The 23,150-nt window shown below is 51.2% G+C and overlaps 2 protein-coding genes across 5 annotated transcripts in view; one reads left to right on the top strand and one right to left on the bottom strand.

Moving 5' to 3' along the window:
- The window catches only part of SLC25A25 (solute carrier family 25 member 25), a 33,123-nt gene extending 22,596 nt beyond the window's left edge, over nucleotides 1–10,527 (bottom strand). Inside the window, exon 1 of the mRNA XM_026514049.4 lies at nucleotides 10,148–10,527. Coding sequence (XP_026369834.1) covers nucleotides 10,148–10,405 — 258 coding nt within the window. The 5' untranslated portion in view covers nucleotides 10,406–10,527. The remainder of the gene's footprint in view (nucleotides 1–10,147) is intronic.
- A 239-nt stretch (nucleotides 10,528–10,766) lies between these two features.
- Nucleotides 10,767–16,186, top strand: NAIF1 (nuclear apoptosis inducing factor 1). Of its 4 annotated transcripts, none has more exons than XR_003320381.4 (3): nucleotides 10,767–12,126; nucleotides 13,823–14,349; nucleotides 15,608–16,186. XR_003320381.4 is itself a non-coding variant. In XM_026514047.4 (2 exons), the coding sequence occupies exons 1-2, from the start codon at nucleotides 11,616–11,618 to the stop codon at nucleotides 14,293–14,295; spliced, it is 984 nt and encodes a 327-aa protein (XP_026369832.1). In that variant the 5' UTR covers nucleotides 10,767–11,615; the 3' UTR covers nucleotides 14,296–16,186. The 4 variants fall into 4 exon arrangements, 1 of the variants encoding a protein (XP_026369832.1); XR_003320382.4 differs by having other exon boundaries at nucleotides 13,823–15,524; nucleotides 15,646–16,186; XR_003320380.4 differs by having other exon boundaries at nucleotides 13,823–15,524.
- Nucleotides 16,187–23,150: the final 6,964 nt, after the last annotated feature.

Here is a 23,150-nt window from a genome sequence, read left to right as displayed (position 1 = left end):
CTTCTCCCTCTGCCTGCCACTCCCTCGCTTGTGCTCTCTGACAAATATTAAAATCTTTAAAAAAAAAAAAAGAAAAGAAAAGAAAAAGAGGGGCGCCTGGGTGCCTTGTTAAGCATCTGCCTTCGGCTCAGGGTGTGATCCCAGGGTCCTGGGATCGAGCCCCCTCATCAGGCTCCCTGCTCTGCTGCGAGCCTGCTTCTTGCTCTCCCACTCCTCCTGCTTATGTTCCCTCTCTCACTGGCTGTCTCTCTGTCAAATAAATAAATACAATCTTAAAAAAAAAAGAAAGAGGAAAGAAAAGAAAAAGAAAAGTGGAGTGGCTATATGACATTAGACAAAGTAGATTTCCGAGCAAAGAATGTTATCATGGGCATTTCATAATGATAAAAGGGTCAATGCATCAAGAGGACATAACAATCCTAAATGTTTTTGTACCACATTACAGAGCCTCAAAAATACACGAAGGAAAACCAACAACACTGCAAGGAAAAGGAGACAAAGCCACAATTATAGTCAGAGATCCTAATGCCCTTCTCTGAGTAACTGGCAGAATAAGAAGACAGAAGATCAGTAAGGACACAGACTTGGGCAACACTGTCAACCAGTTTGACCTAACTGGCACTTCTAAGGCACTCTCTCCGTGAGGACTGGAATGCACATTCTTTTCATTACACGCAGAACAGTTTCTGGCTCCCAAAACAGGTCTCACTAAATTTAAAAGGATTCAATGTGTGCAGAATCTGGTTTCCGACCACGATGGAATTAAATTAGAAATCAATGACAAAGATACTTGGAAAATACCTAAATGTCTGGAAACGAAATAACCCAACTCGAAATAATCCATTTGTCAAAGAAGAAATCAAAAGAGAAATTAGAAAGTATTTCGAATGGTGTGAAAGCAGAACTCATGAAAAGCTGAGACATGCGGCCAAAGGACCACGGAAAAGGCAAAGCCCGTATTAGAAAAGAAAGGCCTCCAATCAATGCCTTCAACTTCTCCCTCAAGAAAGCAGAGAAGAGGGGCGCCTGGGTGGCACAGCGGTTAAGCGTCTGCCTCTGGCTCAGGGCGTGATCCCGGCGTTCTGGGATCGAGCCCCACATCAGGCTCCTCCGCTATGAGCCTGCTTCTTCCTCTCCCACTCCCCCTGCTTGTGTTCCCTCTCTCGCTGTCTCTATCTCTGTCAAATAAATAAATAAAATCTTTAAAAAAAAAAAAAAAGAAAGAAAGCAGAGAAGAACAAAGTAAACCGAGACTAGGCAGAAGAAAGGAAATAAACGAGGCAAGGGAGTGACCAAGCCTTATTTATCTTAAAATCTGCATCGAAGACCGAGATCCACGAAAACTTGTTCAATTGCATATTTTGCCAATACTGTTATTTTGAAGCACCTTCTCTTCTATCTTTGATTTTCTTGTGGGTTAATGCAGTACCTCTTTTTTCTTGTATCACAACATCACTGAAACCAGTGGTTAACTGGGGAACCATTAGTTTCTTCTGGGTTACAAGCAAATCCCATAATGCAACTCTCCCACACTTGGCTTTCTGGCTATGAGAGATCGCCAGTAGCCAGAGACTGGGCTGGCAAGTGTAACCCTCCCGTAGCTGTTGCTTACACACATCAACAGAACCTGGTTTAGAGAAGGCTAACCGCCAGCAGAAGGTCCCCACTCTTCCAAGAATCCAGGAAACATACTTGCTGGATAAAACAGGATCTCCGGTACTTTGCAAAGAAAATGGGATTCTAATGGAATGGCCGCCCAGCTGGGGCCCATTCCAAATTACCCGGAGGAACTGCCCAGGGTGCAAAAGCCCCGGGTCAGCACACAGAAGGACAAGTGGAGTCTTATGACAACAAGGCAGAGAGATCTCCCGTGACTGACTCTAAGGTGATGCTCCAGGTCTTGTGTCTAACCAGTCTGTCTAACTACCTATTCTAGAATTATTACCATTCAGAGGAGCTGTAGTCAAAGGGAAGACTATTAACACTTAAAAAAATTTTTTTTAAGATTTTATTTATTTATTTGACAGAGATAGACAGCCAGCGAGAGAGGGAACACAAGCAGGGGGAGTGGGAGAGGAAGAAGCAGGCTCCCAGCACAGGAGCCTGATGTGGGGCTCGATCCCATAACACCAGGATCACGCCCTGAGCCGAAGGCAGACGCTTAACCACTGTGCCACCCAGGCATCCCAACACTTTTTTAAAATTTTTATTTATCTATTTATTTACTTAGAGAGTGCGTGGTGGGGGTAGAGGGAGAGAGAATCTCAAGCAGGCTCCAAGCTGACCTCGGAGCCAACCTTGCAACCCTGAGATCATGACTTGAGCCAAAACCAAGAGCTGGATGCTTAACCGACTGAGCCACCCAAGCGCCCCAACGCTTTTTTTTTTTTTAATTGAAAAATTAAGCCAGATTTTCTTTGATGGAAAGCCAGACTGATTTGCTTTGAAATGAGGATTGGCTGGACCAAGTGGGTTATATGGAGAAAAGGAGACAGAGCCAGGCACATCGGTTGGCACCAATGAAACCAAGGCATCGAAGATGACCATTCTGCAATGATGAAGGTGAAATCCCCTAGTTTATTTCCAGTTTAGGAAGTAGAACCGAAAAAAAAAAATCTAGCTTTGGCAAAAAGTCCCCAAAGGAAACTCCTCTGACTGTGGGAAAGAGAAGTGCACTTTGGAGAAAACTCTTGGGAGGGCTTCTGTCTCCTCTTGGTGAACAGCCAGTCCTCATCAAGGCCCAGGTCCAAGGTCAATGCCTACTAAGACGTCTTTTCTCTAAAAGAAAGTTAGGGGCGTACAAAATTAACCCCATTTTAAGTGAAGGATTTTGAGATGTGACACGTAATTTAAAGGTCTGCAGAAGCACTAGGCCACGTAGAAACATGGCACGATTCTCCTTCAGATCAGACGTGTGCCAAGCGTTAAGGGGGAGGGGCAGAATGCGGTATTGAGGCCAGGAGGTAAAAACCCAATCTCTTAAAATGATCACAAATTTCTCAACCAATCCAAAACTGATCAGTGGGAGCCAAACCCACTGGCGCACGTCGAGCCTAATTCTGCAGCCATTTTATCCTTATTCACACTTTCCCTTCTCCCCCTCGAAAAGGCAAACCAGCAGATTTATTATTAAAGCAACACTAAATGTTTTCCAGTTTCTTAAAGGATCACAGTCTAAAACGGAGATCGAATGAACAGTGAAAAAATAGCTCTCCCCAGCTGCTTGCTCTGTGCTGAGCGGACCGCAGGGAAGAGCCAGGACAGGGGTGTGAAACCCACCCAACCGCCGCCTTTAGCAAAAGCGCATCAGAGCTGCTGTGGGTGTGCAGGGCAGCCCCGAGAATTCTGTGTAAGCATAACTGGTTTATACCAAGGCAGTTCTTAGACACAATTCAGAAAGGGCAATTCTGTTAGCTATAGATTTATCAGATGCTATCTTTACTCCTTACACACGTTAAAGAGCCTCCAGCAAAAGAATACACCCCCCTCCATGTGAATGAAAAAAGGACAGTTAACTGTGTCCATAAATGCATTGCGAAGGGGTGCTCCAGGGGCCTTACCTTCCTCCCTCTAGTGCGTCTGCAGGACTCTGGACTAGTCATTTTAGCCTCTCTGGACTGCCAAGCGCGGAGACCGAACTGGACAGACCTTGGAGATCTTTCCAGTTCTAACATCGTATGGATTCAGACTCAGTCTCAAGGCAGTAACCCTCAATGACGGCAGCGCTTTGCACATGCAGGACGGGAAAAGGCCGACAGATGAATGAAGGGGGCGGGTGCTGTGGCTGGCGGGTTTTAACCAACAGCACGAGTCAGTTGTACCACACCTGCAGTCAAGACTTGAGTTTGTGCTCATTCTCGACTCTCCTCTGCTGGCCCCCTTTTCTCACCACTGGCATTTCAATGGTTTTTGAGAGTGTTCCCACACCATATAGGTGGTGTTCTTTGTGTTTTGGTAAGAAGAGTCACGTTAGACTCCAGCCGAAGAGGGAAGGCTGGAGGAGAGAAGGCATGAGGCCAGGGGATGACGGTAACAGCTTGAAAGGCTTCCCGAAGCAACAGCAGGAACGGGGACAGCTACCATCTCTCCAGTCTCCCCTTTGGCCCTAGAAAATGAGTCATGACTCCACGTCCTTTTCAAGCTTCCTGGCCTGGAGTTTAAAGCAGAGAAACAGCTCCTTGGGCTCTACCTTTGTTATTCATTTATTTACTTTAAAGAAAGCTACACCTTTCAGACAACTTCTTGTTTTTTTAGGGATTGTGTTGAGTCTTTTATATCCCATATTTAGGAAAAGGGTACCTATCATTTGAGTCACCGCTTCCTGAGCACCGTCAGGGGTCCTAAAATGCTGAGCTGGTGCTACACACAGATATGTCAATGGCATAAACTGTGAAAATTAAAGTTGCAAAGTCTCGAAGGCTGGTGAAGTATTTACAGCCCTAGAAGCAAGGAGGCAGGGAAGGCTGAGCTCAATTGGGCAGGGTCAAAAATCCGGGGCTCTGTGACTGCCTCTGCCTCCAACCAGCCTGACTTCTAGGTCTCAGTCCTGCTTCTGCAAAATAAGGAGGCTGGTGAGCTCATCTCTGAAGGTTTGAAGTCAGCTCCACTTGAAGCTTCCATTTTTACAACTTCAAAGTGAACTTCAGATTTGAGAAAAGGCCACCCATGTATTGGGAAATGGACAACAGGTTTGTGAGAGCCCACACGGGCCCAGTTCTGTCCAGGGAAACATTTGGGCCAAAGACCCCCCCCCCTTTTTTTTTTAAGATTTTATTTATTTAAGAGAGAGAGAGAGAGAGAGAAGGAGCAGCGGGAGAGGGACAAGCGGGACTCCGTGCTGAGCACAGAGCCTGCAGGGGATGGGGCTCGATCCCATGACCCTGAGATCGTGACCTGAGGACAGTTAACTCACTGAGCTGCCCAGGGCCAAAGACATCCTTCGGGGTAGAAAGACTCTACTCCTTCAGTAGCTTTTTAGAGATCTCCTGCTAACAGGGTTTCTTTGTTTCCATCTTCCTAATGTCTTTAGGGCACAGACTTTCCACAACCTACACTCGTCTTCCCAAACTGCCGAAGGCCCTCCCCCAGCGGACAGGAGGCTGCCCCACCTGGGTGCTACACAACCTTTATCACCAAGGTTCGCCAGACCTTCTCCTTCCTTCTGTTCCACTCTTCACCCAAACCATTGGGAAAAACTGCAGATGATGAGAACCCATTCCGGGCATCTTATCGTCTAAGACTCCGTGGGCGCAAAAGTCCCTTTGTGTTGAACACCTAGGTGTCAGACACGGTGCTAGGCTCTTTATATACTTCGTCTGATTTAATCCCGCAGCCACCTTATGAAGCAGGCATTCCTGTCGCCATGTTTCTGGTAGGGAAACTGAGGCATGGAGAGGTTGGGTAACGTACTCAAGGTCACGTGGCTGGCAAGCAGCAGAAATAGTATTTGAACCCAGGTTTATACCACAGATCCTGCACTGGGGTTTTTGTTGTCGTTTTTTAAGTTAATTTATATATTTAAGTAATCTCTATGCCCAAGAGGGGGCTCCGACTCAGCAGCCCAAGATCAGGAGTTGCATGCTCTTCTGACTGAGCCAGCCGGGCGCCCCTGTACCAGGTTTCTGACAACAGTTTTACTGAGATAAAATCCACACACCATACAAATCACCCATTTATACGACTCAATGGTTCTTAGTATATTCACAGATATATGCGCCCATCACCATGGTCACCTGTCGAATGTTTTCTCACCTCAAAAAGAACCCCCAAGCCCTTCAGTTATCACTTCCTATATCTCCTCCCCTCCCCTCCCAGGCCTAGGCAACCAACCACTAGTCTACCTTCTGTCTTTACAGCTGTCCCTATTCTGGAGTTCCACAGTAACGGCTCAAGTAACACATGGTCTTTGTGACTGGCTTCTTTGACTTAGTGTAATGTTTCCAAGGGAAGTCTGTAGTCCCGGGGTATCCTGCCTTAGATGAGGGACCCCAAAAGGTATGGACAGCACATCATGTGAGAAATGCAGGAGGAAACGTGTTTTGAGCCGCAGGAGAGATTACAGGAAGATAAGATAGCAGTTTTCAGATACTGTCTGACACAAGAAAGAGCTCACAATGACCCCACCGAGGTCCACAGTGGAATGGGCTGGATGGCCGTCTGTGAAGGATGGCTGTCTGTGAAGGATGGCCGTCTGTGAAGGATGCCATAGGAGGAAAGCTCCCCACACTAGGTGTGAGGCTGGCCTAGGATGGCCGCTGACCCTTTCAAGACTAAAAATTCTTTGATTCTGCCAAGTTCACATTAGTTTAAGAAGAAATGGTTAAAAATGAGACTAGTCCTATATGGCTAAGTACAATTTTGTTCATTGGATTCGTCCTCAGCAGGACTGGAAATGAATACCAGCGAAGTTTTTCTCTAAGGCCCCTGTGGTTTCTGTGAGGCTTCAACAATTAACGACTCCTGGGACATCAAAGGGATCTGCCCAGCTGAAGCTTCAGGTCAGGCCCATTCTGGTACATTCCCACTTATCATTTGGTCTTAGGATCGGGGTACCTGATGCCACCTTTCCAAATATCAATTAAAAAAAAAAAACCTTCTAGTTGACTTGATAATTACTTCAAGCCAGGAACCAATTTTGCAACAATAAAACATAATTAGTTTAATATAGGAATTCAATTCAATCTGCGAACAGCATTTTTCTTTTTTTAATGGGCCATCAATATTTTACCAAATATTATCTATCCCTTTTCTATGAAAAGGTTCTTTGTTCTGCAGATGACCTTACCTAAGTCTGGCTATTTAGATAAGCACCTTCCCCACAAACCACCAGACATTTAAGAAGTACAGAGTTCAACAGCACTGTCTGATTAAGCAATACCAACTTGACATTAATGATCTTCCATTGTATTCAGTTATTTCAAGTCAACAGAGATTGCCTCAGTACAGGTCAAGGAGAGAATTAGGGCAGGGCGGATTCTCATTCTTTGATAAGATAATCTCGAAATAATCTTGAAATCTATTTTGGGAGTAACAGATGTGGTTCTAACTGGATCTTTCTCAAGTTCCTCCCGAAGCCCGGGTTGGAACTGTCCTCGTGATCCTTGGAAACAACTGGTACGGTTCCAGAGTGGAGCAGGAATCAGGAGACAGCTCTGGTTGCTTCTGTGGTGTAATTCCTTCGTGGCCAAATGAGTTTGGAGGGGGTTTCACTGTCTTTCTGGACTTCTGCTCCTTCCTCTGTAAAATGGGGGTGAAAACAGTCTTGCTTCCTTCACAAAGTTATCGTGGAGCTCAAACTCAACGGCACATGTGCAAGTCTCTGAGGGAGCAAACTCGACCGTCTTCTAGAATCCTCACCTGCATTGAACACCAGTCCTGTAAGAGGGCCTGTGAGCCTCACCTAAAGGGACAACTGTTTACACGTCACACAGTTTGCGTTCCTTCTCTAACTGGCCGCCTGAGTTCCAGCCTAGGTTTTAAATTTATTTTAAAACAAAGATTGTGTTTGGTCACATGAAACTGCCTTAAATAGGCAATCTATAATTAGCTCCAGCTGAAGCCTCAACTCCCGAAGTCACTACCGGTGTCGTCATCTCTTTTTCTTTCTTTAATAAGCCCTGCCCCTCTTTTGTCCCAGGACGGGCTTCTGGCTCACATGCCCTTCACAAAGAAAATTTCCCTGGCTGGCTGCCATGGGTTTCTCTGCCCACTTCCATTTTAAGTAATTTTTCCTCAACTGTCCCAATTTCTTCCAAAATAAAGGCACGTGCCCAAAACTGCTGGTTCATGTCTAAAGAAAACTTGACTTGACCTGTTGTAGGCTAGCGAGAGGCTTTGTGCGGTCACCTAGCCTGGGTTCACACCACCCACTGATAAGCACTGCGCAAAGCCTAGCATCTCGGACTGGTCCTCTGGGTCTCGTGAAGCAGCTACCAAAGTTTGATGTTACGTTTTCCAGTGCCTATTCCCACGCCAGATGACCCATTTCAAACCGAAGGGGCCTCGCATTCCCTTTTGGCTTTACTAGTTCTGCAAAACTGCAGCACTGCTTTTTCTGTGTGTAGCTAATACTGACAGAATTTCAACAGGAAGTGGTATGGGGGGGGGTTCATGAGGGAGGGTGTCTTCCTGTGGCCCAGTTATTTACAAAAAAGGCAGGTTCTCTAATACTTCAACCATTTGCCACAGGACTAACTTGTGTGTAAATGAATAAAATGGATCAACCCCAATTTCTCTCAAGCTGTACAATAATTTAACTTATTTAAAAGCCAAGTTGTAGAAATAGAGTCCATACTACATCCACACACCAAAAGAATGATAAAGAATTGTTTCATATCACAGAACTGAGATCGGTCAGACAGTCAAGGATTTTAGAGCCAATGTGACCCCAAGGAGCAAAGCTCCCTTTAGTTAATTAAAAAAGCTTCCCTTTAACACTCGAAAGAAAAATGATCACTTTCTCCTTTTTGCCCTTATAGATTTACTGCCCCCCCCAAAGGGATTAGCATATCAGATGCATCATGAATCACAGCTGAGGCACAAAGCACGATTGAGTAACACCTGCAGCCAGATGCCCTTGATGTGCCTGGCAGCATTTGTCAAGTGGGTAGGTTTACAAAGGAAAGGTCCACCTGGGCTCACACTTCACTGAGCCCCTAAAGCACAGACCCTCTGAGTTTAGCCATTCTATCTCTCCAGGCAACTCATCCATCAGATATGTATGGAAAAGTATCTAGGGGCACCTGGGGGGCTCATATTCTCTGGGTCCTGGGATCCAGCCCTGCGTCAGGCTCCCCACTCATTGGGGCGTCTGCTTCTCTCTCTGCCTCTCCCCCCTGGTCGTGCTCTCCCTCAAATGAATAAATAAAATCTTTTAAAAAGATACCTAGCTCACAACACTATTTTGTGTAAAACACAGAAAAAAAAAATCTTAAACTTGTCTCTAAGCCTCTTGGACTTGGCCAAAGATTCTATCTTGCACAGTGTTACTCTTTGGTCTTCTAAGCTGATCCCAAGTAGGTTAAATACTTTAGAGGTTGATCCAATATAGTGTGGGCAGGAGTTAAAATACCTGAGATACGTTCACCTGACCAACAAATGGGTTCAAATTCACTGGTGTTTTATCAGATTCTTTTCATACTTGGCTATGAGAGATTCTCTAACTGTTGTATGTACGAATGAACCAAATAAACTCAGAAGAGAAACAGGTGACTAGGTAAGTACTCAGAAGTTCTAGCCCAGGCTGGAAATCAGGTTAAGCCACCATAAATGAAATATTTGGGAAGGGTACCTGTGGCTACCAAGCCAGAGTGGGAAACACCAGGAAAGACAAAAGGGGAAGGGGTGAGCCTCTGCTTACGGTTCTTGTAAGAAAGGACAGGACTTCCCTTTCTGGCAGGCCTAGGTAGCCACTCTCTGTCCCCCCATCCCTCTTGGCCAAAGTTCAATCCAGGATAGGAGTAACAATATGCTTTCCTAGGTGTGTGACACTTTCACATTTAGGAAGAATCCCGCCCCCGCCCATTTTTTCACTTTAGATCAATGTCCCATCTTCTGGATAAGCCTGTCAATGGGGATCAACCTAAACCCCGAGAACTGTCAGTCCTCACCCACCTCCTCACAGATCTGCCTGAAACCCCAGTTCCCATTTTTTCTACTCCCACATGCCCCTGAGAGGAACCAGATCAGGGCTCACGGCTGGCATGGAAACGAGAGGGGAAGGGAGAGGTGCCGCTGGAGGATAGATGAAGTAAGTCAATGCAGGGTCGGGGGGGGGGGGCATCAAGCTTAGCTTGGAGGTCGGGAGGTGACAAAAGGCGACTCCCAAGACTTGGCCTCTACTTTGGGGAAAGCCTGAGCAAAAAGGACTATTCGCCCACCAGACAGCCCCAGAGAGTGTCCACCTGTGCCTACGAAGAGCCTTTTCCCCCTACACCAAGCGCCCACAGAGGTCAAAAAGCAGCTCCACTCCCACCAGGGCACAGATGCGGTGTCCCTCCCAGCCAAAGAAGCCGTCCACCAGACCTGCCACGTTCCGAAGGGCGGCTCAAGAGGCCAGGTCGTTCAGACCTGTCACCCCGACCGCCCGGAGAAGCTGGGGCTCTAAGGGGTCCCCTCCCAGCCCGCGCGGACTGTGCGCGCCGCCTACCCGGAGCTCGCCCTCGGTGCGGTGCAATCCCAGGCGCCGAAGCCCCACCGCCAAGTCGTTGACACACAGGCCGCCGTCGCGGTTGACGTCGAGAGTTTGGAAGAGGCTCCACAGGCGCAGCCGGTGGTCCGGGCCCCCGCAGACGGCGCCGCCGCACGGGTCTACGGAAGCCGGCGACGAGGCGGACGACGACGAGGCGGCGGCGGCGGCGTCCGGCGGCGGGGAAGCCACGCAGCGGCACAACACACTGCTCACCATCGGGCGCGAGGCAGGGGCGCCGGGCGCGGGGCGGGGGCGGCTGGCCGGCTGGGAGAACGCGGAAGACACGCGGGAGTCCCCACACCACGAGCGCGGGCTGCTAGAAGCCGGCAAGCTGGCGGGAGGGGCCGCTTCCGGGAGCCCCGCCCCGCCGCCCGCCGCCTGGTTGGCCACGCCCCCAGGCGGGCCGCCGGCCAGTCACAGGCCCGGACGGCCACCCGGCTGGGGCGGGGCCTCCCCGAGGACCGCCCACACCGCCCAGGATTGCCTGGATCAATGGAGAAGGCGGGGCGATCCTTGCTCAGCCTGCGGCCGATTCAAACTGAAGGAGACAGGGATTGGCTGAGCTGGGCCGGCGAAAGGAAATCACGCCGGGATAGGCAGTTCTCTGATTAGCAAGGCGGAAGGCCCCGTGTCCAATTTCCATTGAGAAACGCTGTTTAGACTGAGGAATCGTTAAGAATGGGAGGAGCGGTCGTGTACAGAGACATCGTAGTCTCCGGTGGGAAATAGGATTTGTGTGAGGAGCAACTGTGAGCTGCGGCTGCGAAGCAGAGTTTGCCCCCGTGAGTGGAATTAAAAATTAATTAGCCAATGGCTCAAGGCCGAAAGCACTCAGGTATCCTCAGGAGGCCGGGTTTTGGTACCCTAACACCCTAAACCACCAATAAAATAGCTGAATTTAACGGCGTGAGAGTCGTAATGCTGACGATTGAAGGACAGAACGATTTTCCAATGGAAGTGAATAAAGGCAGGTGGGCGGAGCGCTCTGTAGCGACAGACACACTTTTAGACCAATGACCAGGCCAATTCCAGTAGATAGGCGTGCTCTTTAGTTGAACGACAGATCAAAAGAACCAGTGATCGACGTGATGTTTGAGCCCCGACCAACCAGGAGGGCGGGTTCCTCTGGAGAAGCTCTGGAAGGCGGGAAGAGGGTAAGTGGGCGGATCTCCGCACACCCCGGCGGAAGAGGCAGATTCAGGAAGCCATTACGCAGCTGGCTGGCAGCGGCCGGGCCGGTCGGGGCTGGGCCCTACGCACTTTGCGTAGCGAGGGGGGTTACCAAAGGCCTGGTGCTTGGCCTGGGGCAAGCCCGGCCTATCCCCTGTAGGGGGTAGGTGAGGGGAGCGGCTGGGGAAGAAGAGAAGGGAAATTGGGGCGTTTGAGGGGATTATAATTTCTTTAAAAAGGGGGGTGGGGAGAGGCCATGGCCGTCCCAGCCAAGAAGAGGAAGATGAACTTCTCTGAGCGAGAGGTGGAGATCATCGTGGAGGAGCTGGAACTGAAGAAGCACCTGCTGGTGAACCACTTCAATGCCGGGGTCCCTCTGGCTGCCAAGAGTGCGGCCTGGCACGGCATCTTGAGAAGGGTCAACGCTGTGGCCACCTGCCGCAGGGAGTTGCCTGAGGTCAAGAAGAAGTGGTCTGACCTCAAGACCGAGGTCCGTCGCAAGGTTGCCCAGGTCCGGGCAGCGGTGGAGGGTGGCGAGGCCCCAGGGCCCACTGAGGAGGATGGAGCCGGTGGGCCTGGGACAGCTGGTGGCAGTGGCGGCGGCGGCCCAGCTGTAGCCCCCGTCCTGCTCACCCCCATGCAACAGCGCATCTGCAACCTGCTGGGCGAGGCCACCATCATCAGCTTGCCCAGTACCACAGAGATTCACCCCGTGGCCCTCGGACCCACAGCCACTGCAGCTGCAGCCACGGTCACCCTGACACAGAGTGAGTGACCTCTCCCACCCAGTCTGTCGTGCATAAATGGGAAGGGCCAGCCAAGAGCTGGGGCAGCCTGGGGAAGGTTGGCTGCCAAGGGTCAAAGGTCAGATGGGAGTCTTGGAAGACCAGGAGGCCTTCCAAGAGCTCCCCATTCAGAAGTGATCCTGTTCTCTTTGGGACTTCCTCAGCACGCAGTCTGGGCTTCTGATGGGCTGGATTGCTCTCAACTGTTGTGCCACCATTCATGTCCATGACTGACGGAACTATGTGATCCTTCAAGACAGAGATCTGTCTGTATCCCCACAGGACTTATCACAGGGCCTGGCACGTAGTAGGCAGTCAGGATATATTTGTCGAATGAATAGATAGATGGGAATAATACCCAAGTAAGATGTCCATTCTGGACAAAGACATTCTGGGTTTTCAGTGAGGTGAACATTCATCAGGGACTGCTCAGAAACCTCATGGATCCTAGTGTTAAATCTATTCATTCCTTCACTCCTCAGACACTGGTGCTTATTCCTTCCACGTCAGACCCTGTGCTTGGCACTGGGATTACCAAGGTGTTTAAAATACAGGCCAGCTTTATTCTAGTAGGACAGATAAGACACACACATGAACAACTGTGCTGTCAGGAGAATCTGAGGACTCAGGAGAGGAAGGGACTTCCTGGTTGGGGTGGGGACTCTGAGCTGACGTTAGCATTGAAGGGTAGAGAAAATTGACCTTTCCCATAAGCATGGAGGCCCAAACAGCCCACCCAGAATTCTTTTCAGAGGTTCTCAGTTATGAATGACAATGGTTTGGTTGGACTTTTTAGTTCAGGGTTTGTACCAGTGACTGTTAACGGCTCATTTGTGCTGGGCTGTGACCTGTCTCAGTGATTCTCAGTGGGGCTTTGGGGAACTGGGTGTATGTGTGAGCGCCAGCCCCCTGCAGTCGTATTTTCTAAAGATATCAGGGTGGGAAAGAGGATCAAACACTGGTCTAAATCAGTTGCTGTTCTAGAACAGGAAGGACCTGTGACCTGTAGGTATTCCATTGGGCAAGGTGATCAAGGAGACGGGAGGCATTTATTGGCCACTTAAGCAACTGCCGTCCCACTCCCACCTCTTTTTCTGCTTGGCCACAAAAGAAGGAGGGAGATAGGACTAGTGTGGCTACAAACAGTTCAGGAAGAGTCTCACCCAAGATGGCTGCTGTGTGCTGGCCCTGCAGGGAGCACGTGGGCCTGCCTTGATTAGCTGGAAGCATCCCAGTGGGGTGGTTACGAGCAAGTTGGACTCTGGTGTTAGGGAGACCTGGGTTTGCTTCCTGGACCTGAATAAACAGTGTGACCTTAGACAAGTCACTGCATGTTTTTGAGCCTGTTTCCTCATCTCCAAAAATGAACATGAAATACCTGCCTCTTGGTTTCATTGTGATGATGCGACGAGCTAACAAGAGCAGGGCTGAGCACAGTGCCTGACACATACTGGGTGCTCTAAATTTTTTGCTCGTATTGTTATTAGCAGCTTTGCTTTTGCCGGATCTGGGGCCAGCCCTTTGGTTACCGAGTAGATTCTAAATGCTTTAGACTCTAGATTTATGGGGAATAGCTATAAAGCCGGAGGAGACCTGAATTCCCCCTCCACCCCATGAGGCCAGCTTCATTCTTTCTAGAAGGTGACCTGCCACTGCCTTTGCTCTTTCTTCCCCACAGTCCCCACGGAGACCACGTATCACACGCTCGAGGAGGGAGTGGTCGAGTACTGTACGGCGGAGGCCCCCCCACCCCTGCCAGCCGAGGCCCCCGTGGAGATGATGGCCCAGCACGCTGATACCTCGGTCAAACCCCAAGCGCTGAAGAGCCGCATAGCCCTGAACTCAGCCAAGCTGATCCAGGAGCAGCGGGTCACCAATCTGCACGTGAAGGAGATCGCCCAGCACCTGGAGCAGCAGAATGACCTGCTTCAGATGATCCGCCGCTCCCAGGAGGTGCAGGCCTGCGCCCAGGAGCGCCAGGCCCAGGCCATGGAGGGCACCCAGGCGGCGCTGAGCGTCCTCATCCAGGTCCTCCGGCCCATGATCAAAGATTTCCGCCGCTACCTGCAGAGCAACACGCCCAACCCCACGCCCGCCTCTGAGCCTGGACAGGTGGCCCAGAACGGGCAGCCCGACAGCATCATCCAGTGAGGGCAGGGGTGGCACCAGCCTTCTGCTGTGATTGGCCGACACCGCTGTGGTCCTGTAAGTGGGGTCTGTGACTGACCGTAGGCTAGGGCTGGCCATGTGGCCGGCTCTCTCTCTGCTCGACTGTTAGGGGTCCACTGTTTCTGAGAAGTGAAGGAGACTGAGAAGAACTTGTTGGGCTCCTGGGACCCGAACTGTCTTACCCCCACCACTCGAGCTGCCTTGCTAAGAGCCTGAAGATTGGTTAGGTGGGGGTTGGGCACCGGCGATACTACACGTGGTGTCATGAGCCAGGGCTTGCGACATGCCCCAGACTCTGTCTAGGACACCTGGAGGGGAGGTTCTCACCAGGGCCATTTCACAGCCGGGGTGGGGGGGGTCAGTGCTGAAATGCTCCCCCACCCCGCAGGGTCATCCTTTTGAATGAGCTAATGTCCACGGTGCTGGCGGTGGCACAGAACCGTCTTCCTCCTTTGGGAAGCAGAGTGACTGGGCCTGAGGAGGAAGCTCCACCCTTTTCTCCTTCCCGCTGTGCCTCCGTTCTCAGGGGACTCTAGTCTATCTGTGCTGTCCCCACTCTGCCCCCCGCCCCCAGCTCCGGGCCTAGTAGGGGCCCTTGTTACGGCCCCGGCTGCCTCTGCAGTACACCCAGGATGCAGCCCGCTGGGCTCAGGGATGCTGGGTGTGCTGGGGATAGCCTGGCCACCATCTGGTCTTCCGCTGCATCCCAGGGTGGCCCTTTCATGGTTTGTCCTGACAGCTTTTGACTCAGGGCAAGCATTAGGTTTTGGGTGCTGTAAATCTGAGAGAAAACAGACCAGCGTGGAAACTTGTTGCTCCCCTGCAGTGGGTCTGAGGGGACCAGGTGGCTTCTTCCAGAAGGCTTGCTTCAAGCCAGTTGTATTTATTCTGTGCGCCTACCCCTCCTGGGAAGGGACGGGCAGCCCTGGCCACACCCTTCCTCCTCTCCTCTCTACTGACTGCACGATTCTGACACTCAGTGTGGGGGAAAAAGAAAAAGAAAAAAGGCGGGGGGGCATCATGCCCTGGACTCCCTCTCCTATTATTCAGCGCCTGGTGTTCTTGCGAGACCCCCACTGACTGGCTAGGTGAATCCGAAGTCCTGATCGGCCCCGAATGTTTGAGGTGGGAGAGCCGAAGCTGACCTGAGAAGTGGGCCCTTGACCTCCGTGTTCGGGAAAGAGCCCACTGACCTCGGAGCGCCTGAAGAGGTAGAGGTCCCTGTTCCGTCCTGATGCTCTCTCGCCTTTTGTAGGGAGTTTACCCAGATGCCATTTGTCTGGTTCATTTTCAGAATCGCCCTCGATCACTGAGACCCTTGCATCTTCCCAGATCATTCCCCAGGATTCCCATTTTGCTGCCGGTGCCTTGGCTACACGTGACCAGCGGTGACAACTCGAGGCTCCAGATCTCAGCGAAACAAATCAAGGTGCTGCCCTTCTGGGCAACGTATGGTTAGAATTGCTCGCTCCCCTGTTGCCATCACAGGAAGATGCCCCCGAAGCCGGTTGGGAGGTGACTGCCGTGCCGCCAGCCTTTCTGTGGAGGACAGGTGCAGCGCCAGCTGGGGAGCAATGGAGAGGAATCAGGCTGGTGAAGGGGGTGGGTGACGGCAGGAAAGCTCCTCAGCGGGGCTGGAAAGCAGCAGCCCCTGGCAGCCCGGCCCCCCATGGAGCCTGATGCCCCTGGCGGGGAAGCTGTGGGCCCTTCCTGAGGCTTTGCCGCTTGGTTTGGCTTTTCTCTGGGGTTGGCAATCTGAGCCAATATTGCATCTGTCCCGGTTGGGTGTAAAGAGGAGGCCTGGATCACTTAAACTGACTGCTTCTTTCCAGGTCATAATTTTAAATTAAAAATATATCACTTTTTTTACACATGTCTGTGTCTTTATTGGTTATGTACAGAAGAGCTATGGGCTGGCAGAGAGCAGGGCCTGGCCCACCACCTGTCTTTGTAAATAAAGTTTTATTGGCACACAGCCACACCCCTTCACTTACTTAAAGTCTGTGGCTGTTTTTATGCTACAGTAGCAGAGTTGAGTAATTGTGGCAGAGACCTCTGATCCACAAAGCCAAAGGTATTTACTCGGACCCTTTACAGAACAGCCTGCCTATCCCTAGCTTAGAGCAATGCTTCAGACTCTGGATGAGAATTCCCCGGGCTGTTTGGTAAACATACCCCAAACCCACCCACCTAAACCTAGAAGAGACTCCTGGAGGGAGAGCTCTAAGAATCTGCTTTGTAAGTAAACTCTCTGGGTGATTCTGATATTTCTGAAGGTTACAAACTTTGGCTTAGAGGCTGGAAGACTTAAACTCAGCTGGAATCATGGATCACGGAAGCATAGATCATGCCCCATTGAGGGCTGGTTCTCAGGAGTTGCTTCTGACAGTTGAGAAGTCCTACCCAGCAAAGATTCCCACTTAAGATTGGCCTTCATTCTGGAGGGATCCCAACCTTCCTGGACATAGTTAATACTCTCTCACATAGTAATAAGAAAAGCTAAGAATGATCAAGCTCTTGCTCTGTCTAGGCCTTATAAGCATTACCTCATTTACTGCTTGCAACAGCCCCATGAATTAGGTAATTATACTGTTCTCGGTTTGCAGATGAGGCTATTGAGGAACAGAGAGGTTAAGCAATTTGCCTAAAATCACACAGCTACCTTATTCTCTGGGGTGGCCCAGGCTCTTAACTCCTGTTCTTTTTTTTTTTTTTTTTTTTTTTTTGAAGATCTTATTTATTTATTTGAGAGAGAGAGAGAGCACAGCAGGGAGAGCAGCAGGCAGAGGGAGAGGGAGAAGCAGGCTTTCCGCTGAGTGGGAGCCCAATGTGGGGCTCGATCCCAGGACCCTGGGATCATGACCTCCGCCGAAAGTAGATGCCCAACTGACTGAGCCACCAGGTGCCCCTGAACTCCTTAACAATGCTGACCTCGCTACCAATTAGATGTGAAGTCACCTAGAGAAAATTTGAACCTGGCCTTGAATTTCTAGGTTAAATGAGGGGGCCCTGGAGGCACTTGAAAGGGAAACACAGTGACCTCTCCAACTCTCTACAGGCTTTGGACATTCCTATTAAGAGGGAAAAGGGCGGGTTAACAGAACTGAGCCCCCTTCTCCTTGTTGGTGCTACCGAGGAACTGTCATTTATATCGGGGTGACTTTTTGAGCATCCTTCCTAAAATGCGGGATTCTACCTAAAAGAAATACTCCAAGCCACTGAAGCTTATTGCTTCAGGTAGTGAAGCCTTTCACATTTTAAACCATTTTGATGGAAATCTTTCACAAAGGGGTCCTTTGTGAACTGTTAATCTGCCCAGCTGTTTCTTACTCTATAGCGTTTGCCCAGCAGGACTGAGAGGCCAGGAAAGCCCCTGGGCTCAGGCAGTTTGGGCTTGAGCTGGGTTCCATCCTTTATCCCCTGCATCTCTTAACTTTGCTGGACCTCAGTTTTCTCAATTCTAAAGTGACAATGAGAGGGGCGCCTGGCTGACTCAGTCGGTGGAGCTTGCGACTCTTGACCTCAGGGTTGTGTGTCTTGCAAGTTGATGCTGGATGTGGGCTGGGAACTCTGCCAAGGCCAGGAGTTGGGGGGGGCACCCCACTTCTCCTTTCCATGGGCTTCTTCCATCGGCTGCTTGGGCTCCCTCACAGCATGGAGGCTGAGTTCCCAGCACGAGAAGCCGAAGTTGCCCGTCCCCTTCAAGATTGGGTTTCAATCTGACACAGCATCACTTCGTCATATTCTCTTGGTCATGCAGTCACCAGCCAGCCCAGACTCGAGGGGATGGAGGAAGAGACTCCGCCTCTTGATCGAGGTGTGGCTCTGGCAAACGGGGAGGGGAGGAACTGAGGGCGGCCATCTCTGGAATCGAGCTCACTTGCTTTTATTATGAATTGGGGTCAGGACTCCTGACCCATGAAGACAGGCTCTCCTTCACACTTCCTGCATTCCACCAGTCAGGAGGGAAGGGAGCTCCCCAAATTTTCAGAACCTACTGAACCTACCTTCCGTTTCCTGTAGCTTTGAGTTCAGAGATTAGAAAGCAAAAAACCTCAGCAGAATGGGGACTAACTTTGGAGCCTTCTGCTCTGGAAATCTTTGCACATTAGAAAGGGGCCCATCTGTGCAGACCCGCTTGGAAATCTCCCTGGAAGGGACTTCCTGACCCCTGGGGACATTCCAGACAATTGGTCAGGGCTGGAGAGGGTGGCAAGGTGGTGGCTGAGAGGGACAGGCAGGGACAATTAAAGAAGACGAGCTAACCTTGGCATGGATATTTGCACAGGGCGATGTGGCTCTCAAAATGGCCTGTCTGGTAACAGGTATAGACACTGTGCTGGAATGTGCTGGTTCTCTGTCAAATTGGGGCCATCACTTTCTGTGCCTCCCCCTACCCGCCCCCCCCCCCTTCCCTGGCTGGCTTGGGCGGCCCTTAGGGCTCAGCCTGGATATTACTTCCTCAAGAGGCCCTTCCCAGCCCCCCACGTGCCAGGGGAGGCTCTCCCCTGCTGTGCACCCCCATAGTTCCCCACAACATCCCCCTAACTCTTGTCCACATGGACTTGCTTGTTTTCCAACCAGTCCCCTCCCTGGGAGCCACGTGGTTTCTGCAGCCTTGTCTATCATGTTGCTGACTCTAGCCCAGTTCTGAGAGGGACCCCCTCACGCTCCAGTTGCCCAAGCTGGAAGCCCAGGTGACATCCTTGTTTCCTCTCTCTGCCTCACCCCTGCATCCTCCAGCTGTTAAGGCTCCCGATATCCCTCAAATCTATCCACCTCTCTCTCACCTGGGTTACCCACAGCAGCCCCCTTGCCGGCCTCCCTGCCTCCAGGCCCTTCTGAGTAGGGTCTTCAGAAGCAGATCTAACGGAGCCACTCCCTGTTCTATCTCTTCAGTGACCTCCCTCAAACCTCAGGATGACCTGTAAGCTCCTGAACGTGACCTACAAGGACCTTTCACGGTCCGATGCTGCCTCCCATCTTGTACTTCATTCCAGCCACAATGGAAGTTTACTTCCTTATCATTTCATTATATCTCAATAAACTGCAAGGAAAAAAAGTTTACTTCCTTAAAAATGTCAGGCTGGGGCACCTGGTTTGGTCAGTTAAATGTCTGGTTCTTGATTTCAGCTCAGGTCACGATCTCAGGGTCCTGGGATGAGCCCCGTGGCGGTGGGCTCTGCGCTCAGTGGGGAGTCTGCTTGTCTCTCTCTTCCTCTGCCCTTCCCCCTGCTCACGCGGGCATGTGCCCGTGCTCTCTCTCTTTCTCGCTCTTAAATAAATCTTAAGAAAAAAAAAATGTCAGGGACACCTGGGTGGCTCAGTCAGTTAAGCGTCTGCTTTCGGCTCAGGTCATGATCTCGGGGTCCTGGGATCGAGCCCCGCCGCAGGGAGCCTTTTTCTCCCTCTCCCTCTCTCTGCCGCCCCCCCCCCCCCCCAGTCTGTACTCTCTCTCTCTTTCAAATAAATAAGTCAGGGTCTTTCTACACTCCGAACCTTTATGTTTGCTCTTCCTCATTCAGAACAATCTTCTTCCTCATCACTTTCCTAACTTCTATTCATCCTTCACATCCGGCTTGGGCGTCACTTCCTCCAGGGAGTCTTCTTGGGTCACGCGGTGTGCTTCCTTTCTCCCGTGTTTATCACACGGTACTGCAATAGCATGCTTAAATGTCTGGGTCCTGCTTTAGGAGAGCTTCTCAACCTCAGCACGATTATTTTTTTGGACTGGCGCATTCCTTGTGGGGGGCTGGCCTATGTGTTGGAGGGTGTTTGCAGCATGCTGGGCTGTATGTGCGAGATGCCAGTAGCACATCTCAGCCAGTGATGACGACCGGAACAGTATCCAGTGCCCCCCCACCCTGTAAGAACTACTGTCCTATAGCAACAACGCCAGTCTTACTCGTACTTTTCAAGCACATGGCACAGCCCCTCGATGGGTATTTGATACCCTTTTTATTGCCGTGTACGATGTTTTGCATTTCTCTCATTTGACAGATAAAGAGACTGAAGCAAGACTCACCTGATGGCATGTAATTTGTAAGCAGCAGAGCTGGGAGATCACCCCAGATGTGCCTGGCTACACAGCCTCCTCTTTGTGAGTCAGCCTCCCGTGAGCGCGTGAGCGTGAATCAGCCTGCCAGAGCGGCGACCTGGACCCGGGACCTGGGACAGGTACATCAGGAGCTCCGCCCTGAGAGGCCCTGCCTCACCTGAGGGCTGTGACCTTGGGCAGGTCGCATCACCCCACCGGGCTGTGAGGCTTCCTGTCCTGCACAGCCCCTGCCTCTGGCGGGTAATGAGAGGATTCAGTGACAGAAATGAAGTGGACGAACCATGTCAGGGCAGCGCACGGGTGACAGGAGCTGCAGGGCCCCGCCCAGAGCCTGGCTTGCGGTGGGTAAAGGATATAAAGAAATGAGGAGGCAGGAAGGGGGCCACCTGAGGACCCCTCACTCCGTGTTCTCCAAGATTCTGCTAATCCTGAGCTCACAAATTCCTGCCTACAGACGCTCAGATAGGAGTCCCTTGGCTCAGATAACGCATCCCGTGCAGAGGGTTGGCTGGCTGGAGGCTGAACTCGGCTTCAGGCAAGCCTGACAGTCAGGAATGTGGGCCCATCGTGCCAGAGATTTCCTTTTTACAAAAACAGCCAGAAATCTGGGCTTTTATGTGAAATCTCCCAGTTTAAACATATTGACTACTAAATATTTGTAAACCCTGTGCAAGCCAAACAAAACCCACCTGTGGGCTAGAGTCAGCCCACAGAAATCGGCTTGTGAGCTCTGTACTTAACCCTTTGGGGGCCAGCTTGTACCCCTTGGGAGGAGCTGGAGGAAGGCAGGTGGAGGCAGAGGTCGGTAAGCAGGAGGCCTGGGTGCCAGATCCCTGTTTCTCTCGCACCTCCGTCTCCCCATATATGATGGGGTTGCCAGTCCTAGCTGGAATGGTCCCGGGGTGAACACCCCTCCTGGGCACCCCTCCTTTGCCCAGGCTGACTCACGGGGAGGATCTGGGTTGGGCTCTTTGCTGGAAGCTGAGTCAGTCTTGATTTGAGGTGATGATATTCACATGCCACCCACCTGTCAAGAACCAGCACAGGGGCACCTGGGTGGCTCAGTTAAGTGTCTGCCTTCGGCTCAGGTCATGATTCCAGGATCCTGGGATTGAGCCCCACATTGGGCTCCTAGCTTAGCAGGGAGCCTGCTTCTTCCTCTGCCTGCCCCTCCCCCTGCTTGTGCTCTCCCTCTCTGTCAAATAAATAACTAAAATCTAAAAAAAACAAACAACAACAACAACAACAACAAAAAAACCACACATGGGGACTGGCCATTGAAGGGGACCACCGCCGAGGCTGGCCTCCAAGAGGGTCCTGTCCAGATGGGAGGTTGGACCAAAAGACATCCATGATCTCTCCTGGCTGTTTTTAGTGCCTGTTCAGCACCCAGGGCTCCTCCGGGCTGGGCACTCTGGTTTTGTTCTGACGAACCATCCCTCTTCCACCTTGAGTTCGGGCAATACGAGGGAGGGATTCCCAATTCTGGCTTCAGTGGGAAGGCTGTGGCCCAGGTCTGGTCCATGAGAGGAGTGCGTCCCTCTGTCCACAGTGATTGGTTAAGGGTGAGCATGTGACCCAACTGGACCTATGAGAGCCTGCGCTGGGGAGGTCACCCCATGGAGACAGCCTACGTATTAATGAAACCAACGCCAGGAAGGCTAAGCAGCGGATGGAGAAAGAGTTCAGCTGGGGTTTCAGAACTTCGATCCAGCAGTTCCTGAAACTCTATCTATCCTCGGGATCCAGGTGCAGCACCTCCAATCTCCAGTTTTGCTTCCCTCACTTTAAGTAGGCGTTTGTCAGGCGCAGCTGAGTCCTCAGGGTCCCACCCTAAGGGTCCACGATTTACATCAGGTCAAAATACCTTCAGAGCATCTGCCTAGACTGTAGATGTTTCTCAAGTTGTAACCCGAGGACCTTTAGCTGGAGGATCATTAGCTGTTAATGCAGGTTTCCGAGCCCCCTTCCCGACCAACTGAAACAGATCCCGGAGTTGGCCGGGAGTGGGGCGGATGAGAAGTCTTAAAAAGCGCCGGGCTGTTTCTAAGTCTCGAGTTTGAGAACACGCCGACCTCTGCACTTGGTTTCCGCTCTCCCCCCTGCGGGGTTGAACCACGTGATCCCGCCAGTCTGGCCGCCGCTGATTGGATGAAGAACCTGGTCCAAACTGAGCCAATCAGCTTGCTTTCCCCCCAGTTTGGAATTGGGATTTAGGGACCCGCTCAGGCTTTGTGGCTGTTTGACCCTCCCTCCACCTCCCACCCCAAGAAATAGAAAAGGTTGCTCAGCAGAGGGAGAGGAAAGAGGGAACAAGTGAGAAGAGGCAGGGCCGAGAGTCCGACGTAAGTGACCAAGGCTCCATACTGTTCCTCATCCTGATCCCTGCCCGGCGAGTCCCCCTTGCCCATCGCCTGCGGGGCCCCTGTGTTTTTATAGCCCCTTCCACACTGCGGTGGGTAACTAACTCCGGGTGATGTCTGTTACTTGTAGTCAAGAGACCCTTACCTGAGAATTCGCTCTCTTCTCAAGGTCTTGGTTTCCTTATCTGTAAAATGACCAACATTTTGTGATTCAGGACACCCTCTCTCCATATGCAGCAGGTCCTCACCGAAGAGGCCCCGCTTAAACGACTCCTTCCTTCAGGAAAGTTCTTGATAAGGTGGGGTAGAGGTGGCAGAAGGATTTTGCTATAGCAGTGCCTTTCAAGCTCTGGTGTGCATTGAAATGATCTGGAGGAAAAAAAAAGATCTGGAATCTGTCTAAAATGCAGATTCCT

Source organism: Ursus arctos, unplaced genomic scaffold (genome assembly GCF_023065955.2).
Source record: "Ursus arctos isolate Adak ecotype North America unplaced genomic scaffold, UrsArc2.0 scaffold_18, whole genome shotgun sequence".
NCBI lineage: Eukaryota > Metazoa > Chordata > Mammalia > Carnivora > Ursidae > Ursus > Ursus arctos.
This window is presented reverse-complemented; position numbering and strand designations above follow the sequence as displayed.

Coding starts and splice junctions, on each gene's coding strand:
- NAIF1 (XM_026514047.4), top strand. CDS start 11,616: ATGGCCGTCCCAGCCAAGAAGAGGAAGATGAACTTCTCTGAGCGAGAG. Junction 12,127..13,822: donor CACGGTCACCCTGACACAGA/GTGAGTGACCTC, acceptor TCTTCCCCACAG/TCCCCACGGAGACCACGTAT.